This window comes from Fukomys damarensis, unplaced genomic scaffold, assembly GCF_012274545.1.
Source record: "Fukomys damarensis isolate Sample0158 unplaced genomic scaffold, DMR_v1.0_HiC HiC_scaffold_20, whole genome shotgun sequence".
Lineage (NCBI taxonomy): Eukaryota > Metazoa > Chordata > Mammalia > Rodentia > Bathyergidae > Fukomys > Fukomys damarensis.
Window position 1 is genome coordinate 3,812,721 of NW_022900932.1, and position 19,918 is coordinate 3,832,638.

The 19,918-nt window shown below is 42.6% G+C and overlaps 1 protein-coding gene across 1 annotated transcript in view; it reads right to left on the minus strand.

Annotated features, from left to right (window-relative positions):
* Positions 1-13: 13 nt before the first annotated feature.
* The window catches only part of Srpk1 (SRSF protein kinase 1), a 61,228-nt gene continuing 41,323 nt past the window's right edge, over positions 14-19,918 (minus strand). Inside the window, exons 14-17 of the mRNA XM_010605401.2 lie at positions 14,252-14,359; positions 7,993-8,062; positions 4,487-4,579; positions 14-2,314 (exon numbers count right to left, since the gene is read on the minus strand). Of these exons, the coding sequence (XP_010603703.1) occupies positions 2,130-2,314; positions 4,487-4,579; positions 7,993-8,062; positions 14,252-14,359 (456 nt within the window). The 3' untranslated portion in view covers positions 14-2,129. The remainder of the gene's footprint in view (positions 2,315-4,486; positions 4,580-7,992; positions 8,063-14,251; positions 14,360-19,918) is intronic.

Below are 19,918 nucleotides of genomic sequence, written 5' to 3' on the forward strand. Positions count from 1 at the left end.
TAAATAATCTGTTTATTGTGCTGTATTTGTAAAGAAAACAGACAATGCACTCAATAGAAAGAATAAAAATGTCTCAGGGCTTTATTTTTAACTAACAGCAAATAGAAATCCTTTAGTGAGATCATGGCAATGTGACAGTGTTATGATTGAGCTCAAAAAGGGTTTGCGGAGCCCACGGAAGATCAGGTCTCCAGATGCCTCTGCTCAGGTCTTCTAACGTATCTGGTTCCTTCAATCATAGGGAGGAAAGCCCTCATCTGGTGGGAAGATTCCCAGAATGAAGTCGTAGGCTCTCTCCTGTTAAACATTTGTGTCAACTGTCACACAAGCCCGTGTTCGCTTATGCGTCGTCATCAGAAGTCGGTAATTCCACAACTGGGATCTTACAGAGTAGGAGAGATTGCAGTTAAGTCTGCTATTGCTTTAGATGTGAATACAGTTGACAACCCAGAGTAGATTAGGGTTGCTGAAGAATTTCCCTGCCGTTTTTTGAGACCATCTGTTCTCTCTGTTCTCAACAGATGCATAGATAGCCTGCCTCAAAACTCTTTCTACAGGAACACATCTGATTCCAGGAGTAACCAATCAATGGTCCGATGAATGGCTGGCCAGCTCCTCAGAGTAGGGTGTCTGTGAGTTCAGTGGGCTGCCTGTGGACACCACCTTCCACACAGAAAGCTGAGCTTGCGAGCAGAGCCTCGTGTTGCCCCTCCTTGGCTTTCTGTAAATCAAGAGTCCCATTGCTGCTTTCAGAGAATGCTGTAATCTCCAAGGCCCACTTGGTCCATGCTGAGTAAGTGGCTCTGACCCCCATCCTGCCCTTCTTTTAACTCCTTGACTTTATCCAAGGATTACGTCGTGGTTGGGCAAGTCTATGAGAGGCCAATCTTAATATGAAGTTCACAAAGCCTTTTTGCATTAAGGGGGGAAAAAGCCTCCAGTACATTTCAATCATCTCAAAACTGCGTTATAAACTTACATCATATAAGGAAATAGCAGCAGAGAATGGCTAACCTTATAAAGTCATTGGGCAAAAACAACCAATGAAAAAAGTGCCAGCCCACCCTTCCTGTTGGCTTTTTTACCCAGGGTCTCATTCAAGACTCCAAGACTGAGAAAATGAAAATGGCAAAGCCTCAGAGGGAAACTGCCTAAAATCACAATTTTGGGCAACAAGAAATGCTTAAATACAAGCAGAGAACTGTTTGGAAATGTCCTCTAGGGCATCTTGTCCTTAGATGGGAAAGCTCTGACACCAACACCTCCATTCTGAAGTCATCCTGATCCTTTAGTTATGGGGGCAATAAACTCAAGTGCACTGGGCAAAGTGCTAGCCAGGGATTTAAAAAACAAAAAAGGAAACAGCCAATTAAAGTAACTCTTGCTTTAGGGTAATAAGACACACAGGAAAGGAGTGTTTCAATGTCTGAGGTTCTCAAGAAACTAGTACACAATGGTTCCATTTCTGTTTATATTAAGAGTCAGACTGAGGATCTGAGGATCTAAAGAGTTATTAAAGGATGAAAGGAATATGACAGTGCTTTAACGGTGATACGATACCCAGATCTGGTGTTTATACGGCTCTTCCAAAAGGTAGTAGCTGAAGTTGCCAGAAAAAAACAAAAACAGAAGAAAACAACAGAAACAATCCAGGAACACGATGTAGCCTGGACACAGCAAGTTTAATGTCTCTGCTGTACACAGAATTAACACCCATTCCCCTCCTTCCTCACCCTTATGCTGGCAGTAGTATATACACCAGAAAATCTGACTTTCAGAGTCAGTGAACAAAAGGGTGGGTCTACACATCATCGCTCATTTTAAAGAGGGCGCTTATAATTTAAAGGATGCCCTGATGGAAAGGCAGGGGTTAGGGTAGTAAAAGGTTGTTTCACATTTTTTGTTTATCAGTCTTTGGCAAAGCCCCACCAAGGCCAAATTCACCTGGGACACCCAAAGGCAGTGGGGGATCTCTAGAGTCAAGTAAGCAAACCCAATGAATGTGTGGGATTAAGGAAAAAAGAATCTAGAAACCCTTGAAGAGCTTCACCCTGAAAAGAGGAAAGTGCTCGGAGAGGAGGACGGATGGTCAGGGTAGTGATCTCTGCTGCTGCGGCGCTGGGCGGGGCTCAGGAGTTGAGCCAAGGATGCCGGAGACACTCGGCAGCAGTGGCTCTCTTCTCAGGGATGAGCTCCAACATGGGCAGCAAGAAATCTGTGAAGCCAGCTGCCTCTTCCTGAGACCACTCATACTTCTCCACTAAAACCTCAAAAAGGCCCCAGGGTTTCAGCTTCGTGATGTGTTTCAGGTCACCTGTGGTGAAGACAGTACAAAAGAAACTGACCAACACTGACCAGCGACAAAATCCTCTGTGGAAATCCAGGAGCTAATCCAGGTGGTCTACAAAGAATCCAATTTTGCAATCAGAATCTAATGTTCCATTCACGAGGCACTTCTCTAATTCTGAATCTTAAGAAGTGCCTCTATTTTTCATACAATCCTGAAGTCTAAGATGATTTTTCCTCTATTCCAGGACATTTTTGGTCCCAGTTCAAATGGGGGATGCCTGGGACTCAGGAACTAGTTATTTACCACAGTGAACACTGAACACCTACATCCTCATAGACAACGTCTGCACATGGTCTCACACGCATGTCAGAGGCTAGTCTATCTCCATATATTAAGAACAAGGTGCGCCGTAATCCCAGCTACTCCGAGGGCAGAGGCAGGAGGACTGCAAATTCAAGGTCGGCCAGGGCAATATAGCAAGACCCCATGTCTCAAAGAAAAATTAAAGGGGCCAGGGATGTAGCTCAGTGGTAGAGTCTGGCAGGTATGAAGCCCTAGGTTGGTCCCCAGCACCACAAAACAAATCTCTCACACCCCACTTTCCTTGTACTTTGGGGGGGCCCTCAATTATCTAGTATATGTGGCTTCAAAATGAGGCAGAGATTCAAAAAGTTACCATGTCAACATGAATAAAAATAGTAAAACTGAACAACCTACGTGGATTTCAGATACAGCAACATCATACTCTGGAACTTCAGAAGAATTGCTTCTTTCAAGTGATTTTAGCTGGGGATTGAATGCAGGGCCTTGTGAATGCCAGGCAATTGCTCTATCACTGAGCTATACTCCCAGCCCTCAAGTGACAATTTTAGGAGACAGGTTCTTCCAGTGTTGCCTGCCTGGAGTGGTCAAAACCTCCTGGGCCAAGGTGACCCTCCTACTTCAGCCTCCGGGTTAGCTGGCACTACAAGCATGCACATTTGTGTGCAGCTGAAGTGAGAAGTTTTTAAAGACAGCCTCTTTGGTGGCCTTAGGGACTAAATCCAGGGCCTTTGCATTGAGCCTGTATCCCCAGCCCTTTTTAAATGTTGAGACTGGGTCTCCCTAAGTCACTGAACTGCCCAGGGTGGCTTAAATTCGTGATCCTTCCGCCTCAGACTCCCAGAGCGCTGTGATTACAGGTGTGCTCCACCATGCCTGGCTAAGCTGGTCAATTTCTTTAGAACCGGGGACTGAACTCAGGACCTCGTGCTTGCTAGGCCAAGTGCTGTGCCACTGAGCTAAATCCCCGGCCCAAGTCAGTCAATTATTAATGCCTGTGAAAATAAATGCTGCTAAGAATTTTTTCACATATTTCATTTATTTGGACTCTGGTGGGAAGCAAATAGCTATTTAATCACCAACTTGACGCGCACACACTTTGACTTGTGCACATGAGGAAGAACTCTTTGAAGCATTTCACAGTTTTCCCACCCAGAAAAGGTTAGGAAGGGTAATGTTCTGAGATGCTCCTGTCAAGGGTTCAGAAAAAATCATTTTTCTCAGCACATGTGCAGAGGTTGTAAGGAAAAGGGGAACCGTGGCACAATGGAGAGAAAGAGGCCAGACAGTAGTCTAGATTCTCTAGGTTAGGTTTCCATATTTGGTTTATTCGGAATGCGTAAGAAATACATTATCAAGTCAAAAGCTCAAAGTGAGAGTTTCACTGTTTCTTACATTAACATGTAATCATATAGAAGTGCTAAGTGAGTCTGCGTGACTAACGGGGCAGAGTGGCTGTGTTAGCAGAGGCCCGTGAGATGCAGTTCCTGATGTGAGCTTACACTAAACCTCTTCCTTCAGTAGGGCAGCGCTTAGATCAGAGGTCAGCAAAGATCTGTCCATCTTCCAGAAGTGTTGCGGTGGGAACAGGCACCACACCAGCCCTAACTAACGGAACGCGAGGCTACACTCTTGCCCTTGAGCCAGCGTGCGAATGTGCAGGAGGCTGTCAGAGGAGCGGCGAGGGTCTGACGCCCGGACTCTCACCCCTGCTCCTGACCAAGCCATCTCACCTCTCTGCTAAGTCACACTTCAGCACTGATGGTAAGCTCACCTTTCTCTGGGTATTGGGAACATGTACCCAGCTGTACCTACCTTTTCATTTTGAAACACTTTTGACCCCTCAATGTCTGGGAACAAACACATTTATTTTACCTTTTTTGGTGAAAAATTCCTTGGAATATTTTCCTGCCACAATGAGCTTGCGAGGCACCTTTCCCAGAAGTTCTATGATCAATGCAATGTGATCTGTATATTTTAGACATTTCGAGAGGGGGGGAAAAAGACACATGTAACAGGAGTAACAAATGCAGCTGTAAACACCGGTAGAAAGAATAGCATATCTGCCTCTTTGTAAAGCAGTCTAAGCTTGATTTCTGTCCTAAATAGGAAGAAGTGGACTGTAACCATCTAATACCAAAAAATCATAAACTATTTAGGCAAAAACAAACAAAAAAACACAATTTAGGCAACCACTCCATTAGGATGCAAGTGATTACTAAAAATAACCTTGGCTTGAATGCTCAGTTTGCTGAAGCTGCATGCCTGGAGTCTAGCTGGAAACTCATGCTAGTAATTCTACCTCCGTGACTGATAAAGTCCTGCGTATATTTCCCAACGAGGGCAAAGTGTCTGGAAATTCTATCAGCTCTACCATGCGCAGAGTGTGGTCTAAAATAGGAGGATAAGAACAGGATCAAGGACAAGCTGCAAAGGAGTTTTCCCTATGAACAGCATTTTCAGGGACCAGCTGTTAAATCACAGATACTCAAGGGGAGCCTGGGAAAGGCAGGAATTGTATCAGGTGGCCCGTCCCCTCATCAGAGCTGGCACATCTTATTCTGAACTTGAGGTCTAGGTACAGCTTTGCTTTTATTTTGTTTATATGTCTAGGTTCAGGTGAGGTTTTCCGGTAAGGTTAAATATGAGTGCCAAAATAGGAGTTCTAGAAATGTTATTTATTAATTTATAATACTGTTCCGGGCTTCAAGGAGTAAAACATTACCATATATATGAATGCACATGACACATGCCAGAGCTTGATGTAGTTAACTCACACATGAGTTTTTATAATCATCCCATAAAATAGGCTAAAGATTAATACCTCATTTTAAAGATGAAACAAACGGAACTTCAGAAAAACTAAATGGCCTACTCGAAACTTCAAGGCACATTGCTGAAACTCAAATGAAAATCCACATCTTAGCACATCTAGCCCAGAGCTCCCCGCACCTATCACACTATGGGGGGGGTGTGTTTGTTTGTTTTTTTTGGAACACTATGTAGTTGAGACTGACTTGGAACTCATTGTGTGGCCCAGGCTGGTCTCGAACTCACAGTGATCCTCCTGCCTCAGTCTCCTGAGTGCTGGGATTATAGGAGTGTGCCAGCATGCCCGGCTATCACACTGTTTTTTGTTTGTTTTTTTGAGGCAAGGTCTCCCTTTGTAGTTCAGGCTGGCCCTGAACTCGCTATGTAGCCCAGGCTGGCCTTCAACTCACAGGGATCCTCCTGCCTCAGCCTCCCGAGTGCACCCGGATTGACACTTTTTAATGACTTAGAAGTTAGTACAAATGGACTGTAGGCTGGGAACATTTCCAAGCCTGAGTGAGTTTACATGGCTGTCAAAGCCTGACTGTGGACTGTAAGGCACTGCCAGGGATGTGGGAAGACTTTCCAAATCCAGGGTGAACCTGATACCAGCCAGTACGCAAACCTCCAGGGAGCTCTCCTGCCTTTCTATTCTTCAGGTGACAGAAATTAGCACATGAAGACATTTTGAAAAGTGATGCCTCACAGTCAGACAAAAGCTTTCATAAATTCCTTTGATTCTATAGTTGAAAAATCAAGAAGGGTTAGAAGAAGTTATTAAAAACTTCCAACTACGCATTTTCAGGGGGCAAATACTATGGCTAGAGGCGCCCATATCACCGGGGCATCCGTGCACCAGGCCTCAGCTAGCTCACTCAGTGTCTCTCTTTCAAAGCATTTAGTAGTTTTTTGGTTTTTTTGGTACCAGGGATTGAACTGAGGACCTTGCACTTATCAGGCAGGTGTGGTACCACTGAGCTACATCCCCAGCCTCTATTGGTATTATTTTTAAAAGGTCTGATAAATTCACTACTTCCACATGAAGTTATGATTCTTTTAAGTTTTTTCCTATACCAAGGTATTATTTCTCCTGCTCTCTCCCAGGCTAAACGGAAGGAAAATATTACAAAGTGGCTGAGGTTTGATCTAATAACTACTAGTTCTGGTTAATGAAGGAAGAAGATATTAGGATCTAAATATCTAGGGAAGGTGGTCTTCTCTTAATTGAGATTTTTTATATATAATTTAATCTTCACTTTGGCAGTTTTGGGTTCCATTCGATGGAATTCTAGCCACTGTGTGTGTTCTATTACACACATTAATATTTATAGTCTAGGCAAGAGAAAAGCTATGAAGCACTCCTCCCAAACAAATATTAAGGCATATAAAACACTATAAAATTCTAACTCCAAACTTATAACCCACAAAAGTTTGAGCAAAGGGAAAAACCAAGTATGTCCAAAAAACAAACAAACAAACAAACCCCACAACAACAAAAAAACCAACCAACCAACCAACCAAAAACCCCCCAAAACCCAAGTATGTATATGGGCAGTAATGACAGCCCCATTTAGCAAGGACCACGCCTAAATATCCCACACACATATGAAACATGTTCAAACCACACCTGCCAAAACAGACACTTAGCTATAGGAATTAGCTCAACCTTTTCCAAACAGTATTTGTGAGGCCCGTTAGTGGGCTGTCCGAACATGGCCTACTAACATTTGAGGGAGCTCATTTTGAGAGGGCAGAGTGTGCCTGTAGGAAAGCACAGGAGGGACGCGTCCTTCACTGCCTGTGCTGAGTCTGCTCCTGTACAGCAACCCTCCTTACTTCCGCCCGCAAACAAAGTAAATGCTCCACAAATAGAATAAAATGAGGCACAGCTGTCTGCTTCCATGGCGCCTCGGACAGAGCAACTAACCCACAGCGGAGCTTTCCCCCAGGGTACCACAAAATCACATCCATTTTATTTTGTTTTAAAATGGAATTCTAATTATCAGTAACATCTAAAAAGAAAAAAGAGGGAGGAGGGGGTGAAGGGACGGCAGGGGAATGGGGAAAAAATGAGAACCAAGACCTGTCACATAAAGGTACAAAATCCCAATGATGAATGTAATTATACTGTATACCTAAAAAGTACCAATAAACTCAATGAGGAAAAAAGAAAAAGAAAAAGAAAAAAGATAGCTTTAATTTTCAGAGAAGGTGAAAAAATGGTGTTACAAGATTTAATAGAGCATAGCCTCTGCATTCAAGTAGTGTCCACAGATTTAATGACTCATTTCCAAATCAAGTCGGAGACATAAATGAGCAGCAAGCTGAAGACCAGGTAAATAAACTCAAACTGGGGAAAGACTGAGTCATTGACTTATAAAGGAAGATAACTAGATAGTGAAGAAAAAGATTAATGGACAAGTTTTAGTTGAGCCTATTTGTCACTTTTGTCTAACCCTGTATTAGAGCTCTTTAGCATCCCTTATAAGATACCCAGTTAAGCCGACACTCAACTATACCCACACACGGAAAGTGAAACTACAGTGCACAGATACCCTAAGGGGACTCACCTTCATCACGGGTGTATTCTTCTCCTGAATGAGGTTCAAATAAATAATCGCCTGTGGCCAGTTCAAAGGCCTACCAAAAAAAGAAAGAGAGAAAAGAATATATGAAAGCATCAAAGAAAAACAAGACTTGTGAAATTTGATTCAATATTAAATATTTTTCTTGAAAGAACTGTTAATTCCTAAAGAATTTTTCTTCACATCTGTGTTTTTGTTTTGTTTTGTTTGGTACCAGGGATCGAACTCAGGACCTTGCACTTGCAAGGCAGGCGGCGGCACCACTGAGCTAAATCCCCGGCCCATTCACACCTGTATTTTCATAAAATGCAAAAACCAAAAAAAAGAACTCATTTTCTACCAATGGGGAATGAAAAAAGGACAACAATAAAGCACAAACTAGATGGTCCATTCACACCTGTATTTTCATAAAATGCAAAAACCAAAAAAAGAACTCATTTTCTACCAATGGGGAATGAAAAAAGGACAACAATAAAGCACAAACTAGACAGCTCAGCATGGAGCAGGGGGAGATGGACAATGGGTATAAAGCCAGACATACAACTAAGTTCTAGTGCTCTACAGCCCCAGTGAATGCAGCTGACAAACAATGCTGTGTGTATTTCAAAATAGCTAGAAGAGAATTCTGATTGTTTTCCCACAAAGCAATGACATCTGAGGTGACAGACATGCATGCTAGCAACTCAGATTTGATCATTATACACTGCACTATGTTTACCGAAAACCACACTGTACTTCCTAAAGGTGTGCAGTTATTATGTGTCAGTCAGAAAAACAGGCCAAGAAACAAAACCCCACAGCAATTTGGCCCTCTTTAGTTTTCCTTTGTAGTCAGAAAAAAAATAAGAAGCAAGATATATTATGTAAAGGTACAAATTTCCAGTGATGAATGTCATTCTATTGTATATTTAAAATGTACCAATAAAATTAATTTTTAAAAAATAGATTAAAAAAAGGGACACAACCGAAAATTAAAGTGAGTCTGGGTTACTAAATTATCAATGAGAAGAGGTCTTTTCTTGCATCATAATTTCACACGGCTAAAAGATGGAATTCTGGGCTGGGGATTTAGCTCAGTGGTGTCTCACCTGCCTTGAAAATGCAAGGTCATGAGTTTGATCCCAAGTATCACGAAACAAAACAAAACCGGAATTCTGTACTTAAAAAATCAAACACTCAGATATCTCTCTGTGACCCTTTAGTATTTGACAAGTAAGTACAGCCTTAAATTTCTGTATGGAAAACAACCCCTAAACTGCCAGACTGAGTTCTGGGCCACTCCATTCCATGTGACCAGCAGGTCATCAGCCAGGAAAAGACACACATTTCCTAAGACACAAAACCTCTTACACATAAGACAATCAGCATTGAAGGGGGTTTTAGATGATTTATTTTGGAATGTCAAGAAGTAAGGAGAGGACAGCACCTGGATAAAAAGGGCGACAGGAATTTCTCTTGATTATAAATGGATTTTCAAAGAACAAACAAACAAATATAATAGCAGTTTTAAAAAATGGCCTTATTAGCCAGGCATAGTGGAGCATACCTGTAATCCTAGCACTCTGGAAGGCTGAGACAGGAGGATCAGAAATTAAAGTGTGGCTTGCCTTGCGAGTGTAAGGACCCAAGTTCGATTCCCAGTACCAAAACCAAACAAACAAAAAAAAGTTTAAACTCAGCCTGGACAATTTAGTTACTTGTACCCAGTCTCAAAATGAAAAAGTGAGAAAGTGCTGGGTGTGGTGGCACACGCCTGTATTCCCAGCACTCGGGAGGCTGAGGCAGGAGGATTGCTGTGAGTTTGAGACCAGCCTGGGCTACATAGTGAGTTCCAGGTCAGTCTCAACTACATAGTGAGACTATGCCTCAAAAAACGGAAAAAAAAAAAAAAAGCAAGAAAGGGGGCAGGGGATATAGGTCAGTGTAAAGGCCTTGGGTACAATCCCCAGTACCAGTATTGCAACTGAAGACAAAGACAAAACCAAACCAACAAAAACAGGTGGTATTAGTAAGAAAGTACAGCCAAGTACTCGTCACAGGAAAATTTCGATTGGCTGGATGGGTGCCTTCAGGACAAGACAACCTTTCTCAAAACCATAGTGCTAGTCTGTACTTCTACCCAGAGCAAGGTCACACAACCGGAAGTTCCAGGAGCCAAACACTTTTCACTAGAATGTCAGGGGTGCCGAGGCTTCTTGTCCGGCACAGCTTGTTTTACCCTCGTTGTTTATTATGAGGCTGAAGCACACCAAAAGAGAAGGTCCTTTCTAACCCGAAACAGGCAGAAGGTTAAAGTCCTGACACACACGGAAACAAACTGCTTCTTATTCAAAACCAAACTTTTTCATCTTTTTTGAAACCAGTACTTTTTCAAAATTTCTTATAGATGGAGTTCAGTGATGATAATGAAAGCTCCAAGATCCCATCTCAATCTCCCTCTCAAAATAAAGAACCGTCACAGTACTGCTATGAACACACACACCCCGACAAAGTGGGTAACCCAGAAGTGGATAAATCTCCGGACACCATCAAGCCTGCTAAGATCCAAACAGACCGATAACGAGTAGGGACACCGAGTCAGCAATTCCGTCTCCTACCAAAGGGGGCCAGGACCCTACGGTTAAAGAACTGGTCCAGTCCTCCAACTCACCCAAAAAATGGAAGAGCATTTCCAAAACTGTGAGGGCATCACTGTCTTGGTATCAAAGCCAGAAAGGAAATATTATGAGAAAACTGTGGCCCAATATTCCGATGCACATATACACAAAAGCCCAACAACCTACCACGGGCAGGGGATGTGCCTTGGTGGTGACGTGCTTGTCTAGCACGTGTGAGGTACCGGGTTCAATTCTTAACACCACTAAAATGAAACAAAATCGGGCCGGGGATTTAGCTCAGTCAGTGGTGCCGCTGCCTGTCTCCCAAGCACAAGGACCCGAGTTCGATCCCCAGGACCAAAAAAATTAAAAAGAAAAACAAAAAAACAAAATTTAAAACACTACCAAATAAAAAGATCACCGCTGTGATGGAGGGGAAGGCCCTTCTCAAGAGGAAATGTTTGAGTCCAGAGCCGCACACATCAAAGGAAAGAACACAAAGTTCCCAATCCGAGTTCAATCCCCGGTACCAAAAACAAAACAATAACAAAAAACAAAAACAAAAAAATTAAACAGCTACTGTTCAATACAGCATTTCCTCCTTTCTTTCAGGCAGCTCTAAATAAGGAGTGGTGATAGTAGGGAGAAAACTCTATGGGCCAAATCACAAATTCTGATAGTTGGCAGCCTTTTAGCACCCTTACAAGTTCCAGACAAATAGGATAGACGCCCTTTCTTCCATTTCCTGAAGAGTCATTCTGTTGCTCCAAATACCTGGCTAAAAACTGAATTTATACTACTAGTTTTTTCCCCTAACATACAGCTACTTATGGAGCAGAAAAAGACATATAATTTGCTCTGTCTTCTAAACTTTCACAGAATTTCCCACAAATCCTGTCCTCAATTTCCGAGATTAAAAAATAAAAGGAAAAAGAAAGCTTCCAGAATGTAATCACTTCAAGAAAGGAATTACAGGAGAAGGTAGATAACTGGGCCAGTGTGCTTACTTCCCCAGAGCAGGAGGGAAAGGGTATTCAAAGGTCAGAAGAAGAAAAACCTCATCCTGTCAGTTATGGTGCTCTATATAATCTGGCCCCAGTGTTTGGAGATGTTTAGTTCTTTGTGTTTTGATATTGGGGATTGAACTCGGGCCCTTACGCTTGCAAAGCAGGCAGTAGCACCACTGAGCTAAACCCGCAGCCAAGGAGATGTTTGTTTAATGCTTTTCACAGACATCTTCTCCTATTCCTTTGTACGACCGCCCTCCTAAATAGGTCTCACTTGTTAATGTGGTAGGAATCCTCTCAACTTGTCCCTCTGCCTCTCAGAAATCTTTCTAACAGTTGACTGCACCGGATGCACGAAGATCCACCTTTCTAGGCACTTCTGACAGGCCAGGATTTATTTCTCCTTGGAGTATGACCAAAAGTAAAGCAACATTTCCCATGTTCCAATTTTTGTTTCTTTTGTTTTTAGTACCAGGGATCAAACTCGTATCCCTCTGTTTGTGAGGCAGGCGGCAGAACCACTGAGCGAAATCCCTGGCAACATTTCCCATGTTTATTGGCAGAAAATTAAGAAACAAACAGGGCTTAAGTTTTCATGATATTGTCTCATGCCAGGTTAAGTGCTTTCTCACCCTTGCTCAAGAAAATTCCAACACATGAGTGGGTCCACAACTACAGAATAAGAATAAGCCTATTTCCTCTTTTATCATTTTATCTTATGCCTAACACTGAAAACAGTAACAAGCAGGATCTACTGCCCTCCAACAAAATAGGAATGTGGAATATAAAAAGGAAACCACAGACTTCACCTTCTTTTAGCAAATAACCTATTTCTAAGAACCATACTGTAATAAATCCTCTTCATTTCTTTAATACTGGGGTTTGAACTCAGGGTCTTTGCAATGAGCTGTATCCCCAGCCCCTTTTTATGTTTTAATTGTGAGGCTGGGCTCACTTGTGATCCTCCCCCGCCTCAGCCTCTCAGAGTGCTAATCAGCCCTGCTAATACATCACATATCACTGTAAGTGATATTTGATAGGTGGTGGCATCTCCTCACTTATGATTTTTCTCTAGCAGATCAACTCAAATCAAATTCCTAAAACTAAAAAAAATGTAAAGTTCAGTGAGAAAGAGATTTGAGATTTTATTCCAACACTCTTTTATCTTATGCTTACTCAAACATTCCTAAATTCAGACCTCTGTCTTTAGAGGTATGTCCTATGACACAGTGCTTTGTAAGGTCATGCCACACCAACAACACGGTCTGAACTACATCTGCAAACCAAAGGTTTTCAGGGAGGAAAGGAATCTATGACCTGAAACAGTTTGGAGATGTGCGCGTTTCATCGGCACGTACACTGAACAGTTTGGAGCTGCCCACCTGTCCTCTGTCTCAAGCTTTCCCCAGGATACTAAACACTGACTGAGGGTTTAGAATGCTTCTGTTACTTCACTTGATCGACTGCTCAGCAATACTATGAAGTACTAGTGCATGAAACACTGCTCGGTCTTCACCTCAGACCCTTGGGAGGTCCAAGTGCTCAGGGGGCTTCAGTCACTCAGTGGATCTCTTGGACCTTACATCTACGTTTACACTACACCTAGTCGCCTCACGGCAGGGCCCCTAGATCCACAGCCGGAAGACCAAGCATGTGATCACAGGGTTGGGGCTTTCCGGCCTCCCAGGCTCCGGGTGAAGGAATGAGGCTGGACACTGAACACAGTCATGGCCAATAAGTCAACCGTGTCTAATTATGAATCTCAACAGCACGGAACATTTGAAGTTTGGGTGAACTTCCTTGGGTGGTGATATGTATCGGTGCACCCGGAAGCTTCCCACCTGGTACCCTACCCTACATCTCATCTTGTTTCTATCTTTTAAAACGAAACTGTAAGCCCCACACTTTTTGAGAGCGTAGTAGGAACTTCTAAATTTATAGCCAGCTGGTCAGAAGTGCAGTGGCTTGTGGACTCTGGAACCGGAGGCCAAAAGCCGAGGTGGAGGGCAGACATGGGAAACTATGCCTTTAACCTATCAGCCCTGCAAGAACTCTGGTAGGTAGTGACAGAAATCCACTGCAAGCACCTGCTCAAAACATGCCAGCCAGACACAGAAGACAGACTGCTGCCAGCACGGTGCTATAACCTTGTGGGAGAGAAACAAGCAAACGCACAGACCAGTAAAGGAGGAGAGATCAGGAGGAGCATATTCACTTCAGGAAACATACGCCACATTCCAATGTTACGGCTATTTGTGGGAAATCAGTTAGCATCAACCAAATCTGACTATTTGAGAAGTTACTTGCTAGGGACAAAGAAGCAACTTATGAATCCACGAATGATTGTGAGTCACACCTGAGGAGTTCAAAAGATGCAAAAATAACTGTGGAGATTCTCAATTCTGCAAATGCATCAATGCTGAACGGTGCAGGTACTGTAATTCCCCAATCCACACCGACCACGCCTTACAGCACTTGCTTTCAATTCAGACTTCCCCAGGCACAGAATTTATGGTTTCCATGTAAGTCACCGCTAAGTTTTTTTTCTGTTTGTTACTACGCTGCTACTGAGATGAGCAGAGAGACAAGGTCTGACAGAGCCACGGAACAAGCGGAGGCCCAGGGAGAATAAAACGTTACCATGCATGCGGTGCTCCAGATGTCAGCCGGGGTATTGTAGCCAGACCCTATCAGAACCTCCAGGGAGCGATACTGCCTTGTCTGAATGTCTTCAGTGAAATGTTTGTGCTGAGTAAATGGAAAAAGAAACAGCAATTAAAAATGCATATTCTAAGAAATACCAAGTCAGGACTGCTTAATAATGGAGAGTAAAATAAATTATCTAATGTGTTCCCCAAACGAAGGTTCCATTCAGCCAGTTTCTCAAATATCATCGATGTTAGCCCTAAACAATCCTTTGCCATATTCACTGACACGCTCTACATTAGCTCTGCAAACAGATGAGGCTAAAAAAATTTACAGGAGTCTTAAATTTAATGGTGATACACAGATTGTTTGATACATAGATACAGTGAGCAACAATAGCTTCACAGAAAATAAAATTACCTCAAAAATTATGTTGCTCATTTGCATAAAATTAGTAAATTATGAACCTTAGAAAGACAGAGAACATATTAAGCAAAACAGCTCAATATGTTCAGTGAAATAATTGGAATTTCATGAATAAATAAAATACATAAAAGGGAGAAACTTCTGAAGTGAAGGTAATTTAACCCTCAGCATGGAGACCACAGCCTCTAACCCGAGTGCTGCGGAGAATGAGACAGCAAGATCCGTGGAAGGAAGTTCAAAACCAGCCTGGACTACCTCGTGAGGCCTGTCTCAAACACCAAAGTAAACAACGGAAGTAATTTAAGAGCCAGAGCACATAATTTTGCATTCATGGATTTTGTATGGATCCTGTTTCAAACATATAAAGTTAAAAAGAATTTGTATGAAGTTAACTGTGGAAACTAATAAAATTGTCCTCTTTTTCCCAGGTGTGACAGTGGTGTCAGTTCCCAAAAAAGTATCATCTTTCAAAAAGTCATATTTGTGTATGAAATAAGACGCCTGGGATATACTTCCAAACAATGTGAGGTGCACGGTGAGGTTGAAATACAGATGAGAACCCCAGCACTCAGAAGGCTGAGGCACAGGAGGTTTGCTAAGAGTTCGAGGGCAGCTGGGGCTACAGTCAGTTCAAAGCCAGTCTGAACTACAAAGTAAAACCCTGTTTCAAGAAACAAAAGAAACAAGGCCAGGCATGGTGGTGCACGCCTATAATCCCAGCACTAAGGAGGCTGAGGCAGGAGGATCACTGTGAGTTTGAGACTAGTCTGGGCTACACAGTGAGTTCCAGGTCAGTCTCAAATACATAGTGAGACCCTGTCTCAAAAAAAAAAAAAAAAGTAAGGAAACAAAAAGAGATACAGATGAAAACAGACTGGCAATGAGTTGACAACTGCTAGGTGACACCGGTATAACAGCAAGGGAGTTCACTATTCTATTCCTTCTCTTCTAGGTGTGTTTGAAATTTTTCACAAGCAAGTAAATGAATAGTAAAGAAAAAAAGAAGCTTAATATGAATTATACACAGGAAATAAATCCAAATGCTATTAAAATCCTGCATTGGAAAGTCACGATGACAATCTCTAATCCTGTTGAAAATCAAAACAAGGAACTGCGCAAGGAACTGTGGAGAGGGGAAAGTGGGAAAAGAAAGCTTCTGGGTAGAAAATCAGTATCAATCAGAGCAGCGAAGCACACCTGACTAAGTAAGATCAAAATAGCAACAAGTTCTAAACTACCAGGCAGTTTAGATTTCATCTAGCAGACACGAGAGCGCATTATCATACTTTCCTGAGTAGGAGAATGCACTATCAATAATACTGGCATGATAACTGAGAATGTCATTTCAGTAATCTTATGTCTGGTGGCCAGATTTAAAGATGTTATTAAAAATCTGAACAATGGTTGTAGAGTTTTAAATCCAAAGACACTTACTGAAAGAATAAGCAGAATTCAAACATTCAGGGCTGGGGATGTAGCTCAGTGGTGCTGTGCCTTCCTGGCAAGCACAAGGTCCTGAGTTCGATTCCCGTTACCACACACACACAAGTACACATTCAGTGATTACATGTGAGACTGAAAGACTAAAGAAAAAGCTTAAAGACCATTGGCCCAGAGGCCTAGAGCTGGCTGTCTACCGGAAAAAAAAAAAGAGAGAGAGATGGGAGACTCAGAGAGGAGAGTAGTTTTTATAGGAAAATAGCAGGCGCAGCTATTGAGTTTGAAGTGACTCAACCCGACAACCAGAGAAGAGCAAAGTGAAAGCAATGAAATTCAGAAGTTGGAAAACAGGGATCATTGGTAAATGTCTTTTTAGACCCCAAAAAGCCGCAATTGGCAAAAGCTGAGAAGCAATGTGATTTACACCCCAGTACCCTCCCCACACATAACGCTCAGGATAGCGGTAGCTCCTTTTTTCTGGAGGTGGAGTGAGGGCGGGATTCAACTCAGGCAGGAATATTAGTCTAAAACACCTTTTTAAGAAGCAGTGCTCCATAAAAGAACAGTACACGATGTTGGCTAACGTCCCCTTTCCAAGGCCAGTAGAATACTTGGTTTACCCTCCGGAGTGGACAAATAAAGGTCTGTGGAGGAGACTTATACTCAAAGGGAAAGTACTATTTTGAAAACTAGAAAATTAAGTGACCTTACTACATATGCTGAAACATCTCTTTGCTTAACTCAGCTGTTAGACATTAGTAGCCAGGCAACTGCTCTCCGGGTAGGAGATATGCAGACTTTAAATCTTTAGGGGGGAATATGACCCACCCAAGAGCAAAGATCCGAGGACGTTCACATGTGAGAATGAAATCAAAACAGCTCAAACACATTTTTCTTTCTTTTTTGAGACAGGGTCTTGCTACACAGTCCAGGTTAGCCTTGAACTAACTACGTAGTCCAGGCTAGCTTCAAACTTCTGGCAATCCTCCTGCCTCAGCTTCCTGAGTGCTGGGATTACAGGCATGTGCCACTAAACCCAGCTCCAAATACATCTTTCTACAGTGAATAACAGTCTACAAGGCCCACTTCATTCATCCAGCCAGGTAGTCTTCCATTTAGTGATAAACAGAAAGAAGGTAACAGCTATACATACAAAGAAAATCTCAAGAAAGGAAAAACACCCTCGGAAAGATTGAAAAGAGGGCCGGGAAAGTAGATCAACAGTACAGCACCTGCCCAGTAAGGCCCTGAGTTTGATTCTCAGTACAAAAAAAAAAATTTTTTTTAAATGTTAGTTTTTAAGAAATAAAAAAACTGGGCCAGGGATTTAGCTCAGTGGTTTCACCGCCTGCTTCACAAGCGCAAGGACCCAAGTTCAATCCCTGGTACGAAAAAAAAAGAAAGAACCCCCCAAAAAACACTCTTAGCAAAATCATAATAGGAGAAATGAGAAATGAGTCTTATAAGAAAAAGTCAAGAAATCTCTCCATAAAATACAGCAAAAAGCAAATGACTGAAAATGGAAAGGTAAGAAAAGGAAAAAAAACTTATATAGAAGGCTTGACATTTGAGTAGTGGAATTTCACAAGTACTGGACAGAGAACAGAAGAGAATTCTAAAAATTAAAGACTCCAAAGAATCATAGTTTCAATATTTAAAAGGCATCTCAGCTCTTTAGCACATAGATGCAAACAGACCTCTCGGGGCACATAACTGCGAGGCGTAATCCTACAGACACGCCTGCAGCCTGCAGGAGGGAAAGTGCTCATAAAACATCAAGAATCAAGAGTGTGGGGTTGCAGCCCTGGCGTGTCTGAGATCTTGGGTTTGTTTGATCTCTAGCATGGTGGGGGGAGATGGATTTATATTACTGAGCTAAAGTATGGGACCGAATTAAGTGAAAAATATTACAAAGAAAACTAAGCAAACCAGACAATCTTATACAGAACAGAAATCACAACGTAATATATACTCAGTTCAGCTGAGGATAGCGTTAGCATCCTGATATTATGAACATGAATGACCATCTGGCCAACAATTATAACAATTAGAGCATGGGTGAACGGGGCAGTGGTGGCAGGTGGGTCCTATTCACCAGGAAGCGATCACTAAAATTGAAAAAAAAAAAAATTAGGAGGTGTTACAGCACGTCTTTACCAAGTGCGATTTCCTGCCAAGTGCCATCCAACACAAAGGCAGGCTCGTAAAAACATACAGGGTGTCCTCATCCACCTTATTTACTGGGATCTGGCACGTGTGACTTCTGGCTTTTCCTCAAAGTCCAAATGACCACAAAAGGTAAACATTTGGAATCAATTCAGAACACTCAAGCCACTCGCAAAAGCAGCAAGGACGATGGATAAGCATATCCCAACCAAGTAAGGATTTTCAGGGGTATTAACGGTGATGTATCTTTTACTGTTAATAATTTTTTAAAATAGTCACTGTATTTTTTGGCCATACCTAGTATTACTGATGATAGTAAATGCTGTCATGAGGAGTAAAAAGCTGGCAAAGGGAGTGGCATGTTTTTAAATTAAAATCTATGCAACCATCTCTGAACTACTTATATGTATAACCGATAGCAAAAGAAAAACTTCAGTGTCTTTTGTAAAAATCAAGCTCTTTGAAAATAATGTAGAAGTCCACTACTGAATGCCAAATGCTGAAAAGACCACTGAAAAGCGAGCTGAGACTAGAATTCCACAATGGGGACATGGGGGACACGCACGCCTGCTCTTGACCTCGTCCCGGCGGCCAGGTCAGCGCATGTGCTGGTACGTCTGCCAGATGAGTGAGTGGGTAAAGAGAAAATCAACTCAATCCAACAGAGGCAGACACGCACACAGTAACTGAAGAGAGATTAACTTGGCTGTAGTAAAAGGGACAGGAAAGATTTTACCAGAATAAAACAAAAGTGTGCCACGGGGCGACAGGCAAGAATCTGCAGAACATTTGATGTGTACCTAGTGTGACATCTGTACAGAGCTAATGTTTCTCTACCGCTCATTTACTGAAGTATTTACTGAGGCCCTACTATGTATGAGACACTACTCTAAGTACCACATGTAACAGAAGGGAACAAAATGTGTCCGTGGCATGTGTGTTCCCGAGGGAGAGATTAAGCAGTGGGTGTTCAGGAACGCTTTCCCTGTGAGACGGCGCCTGAATTCAAACTCAAAATGAGAGAGAAAGCAAAATATAGTATTCTGGGAAGAAGACTCCAGGCGGAAAGACCAGAAAGTGCTCTTTGCTTGGTGATGTCTGGCAATCATTTTGAGGGCAGTCATTATAAGGGTTAGAAATATTTGACCTGGGGCCGGGGACTTAACTCGGGGGCACCACGCCTGCCTTCCAAATGCAAGGTCCTGAGTTTGATCCCTGGGAACAACAACAAAAAAAAACCAAACCAAACAAACCAACCAGGAAATATTTGACTTATTCATCTATAGACAGTCCACAGGGAAGTGCAGCAGAAGGGAGAAAGTGAGTAGGCCACTGCAGCCATCCAGGGAAACCACACAGTGCTTAGGTCCGGACTCTAGTGTAGGGGGTCGACGCCCATCACTCGGAAAGCTGTTCTACATCCTGCAAGCTTCTCACAATGTACAATAAAGAGCCAGGTGTGGTGACATAGGCCTGTAATCCCAGCACTTGGGAGGCTGAGGCAGGAGGGTCACTGCCAGTTGGAAGCCAGCTGGGCTACATAGTGAGTTCAAGGACAGCCTGAACTACACAGTGAGACTGTCTCAAAGAAAAAGAAAAAAGAGGAGAGGGAGAGGGAGAGGGAGAGAG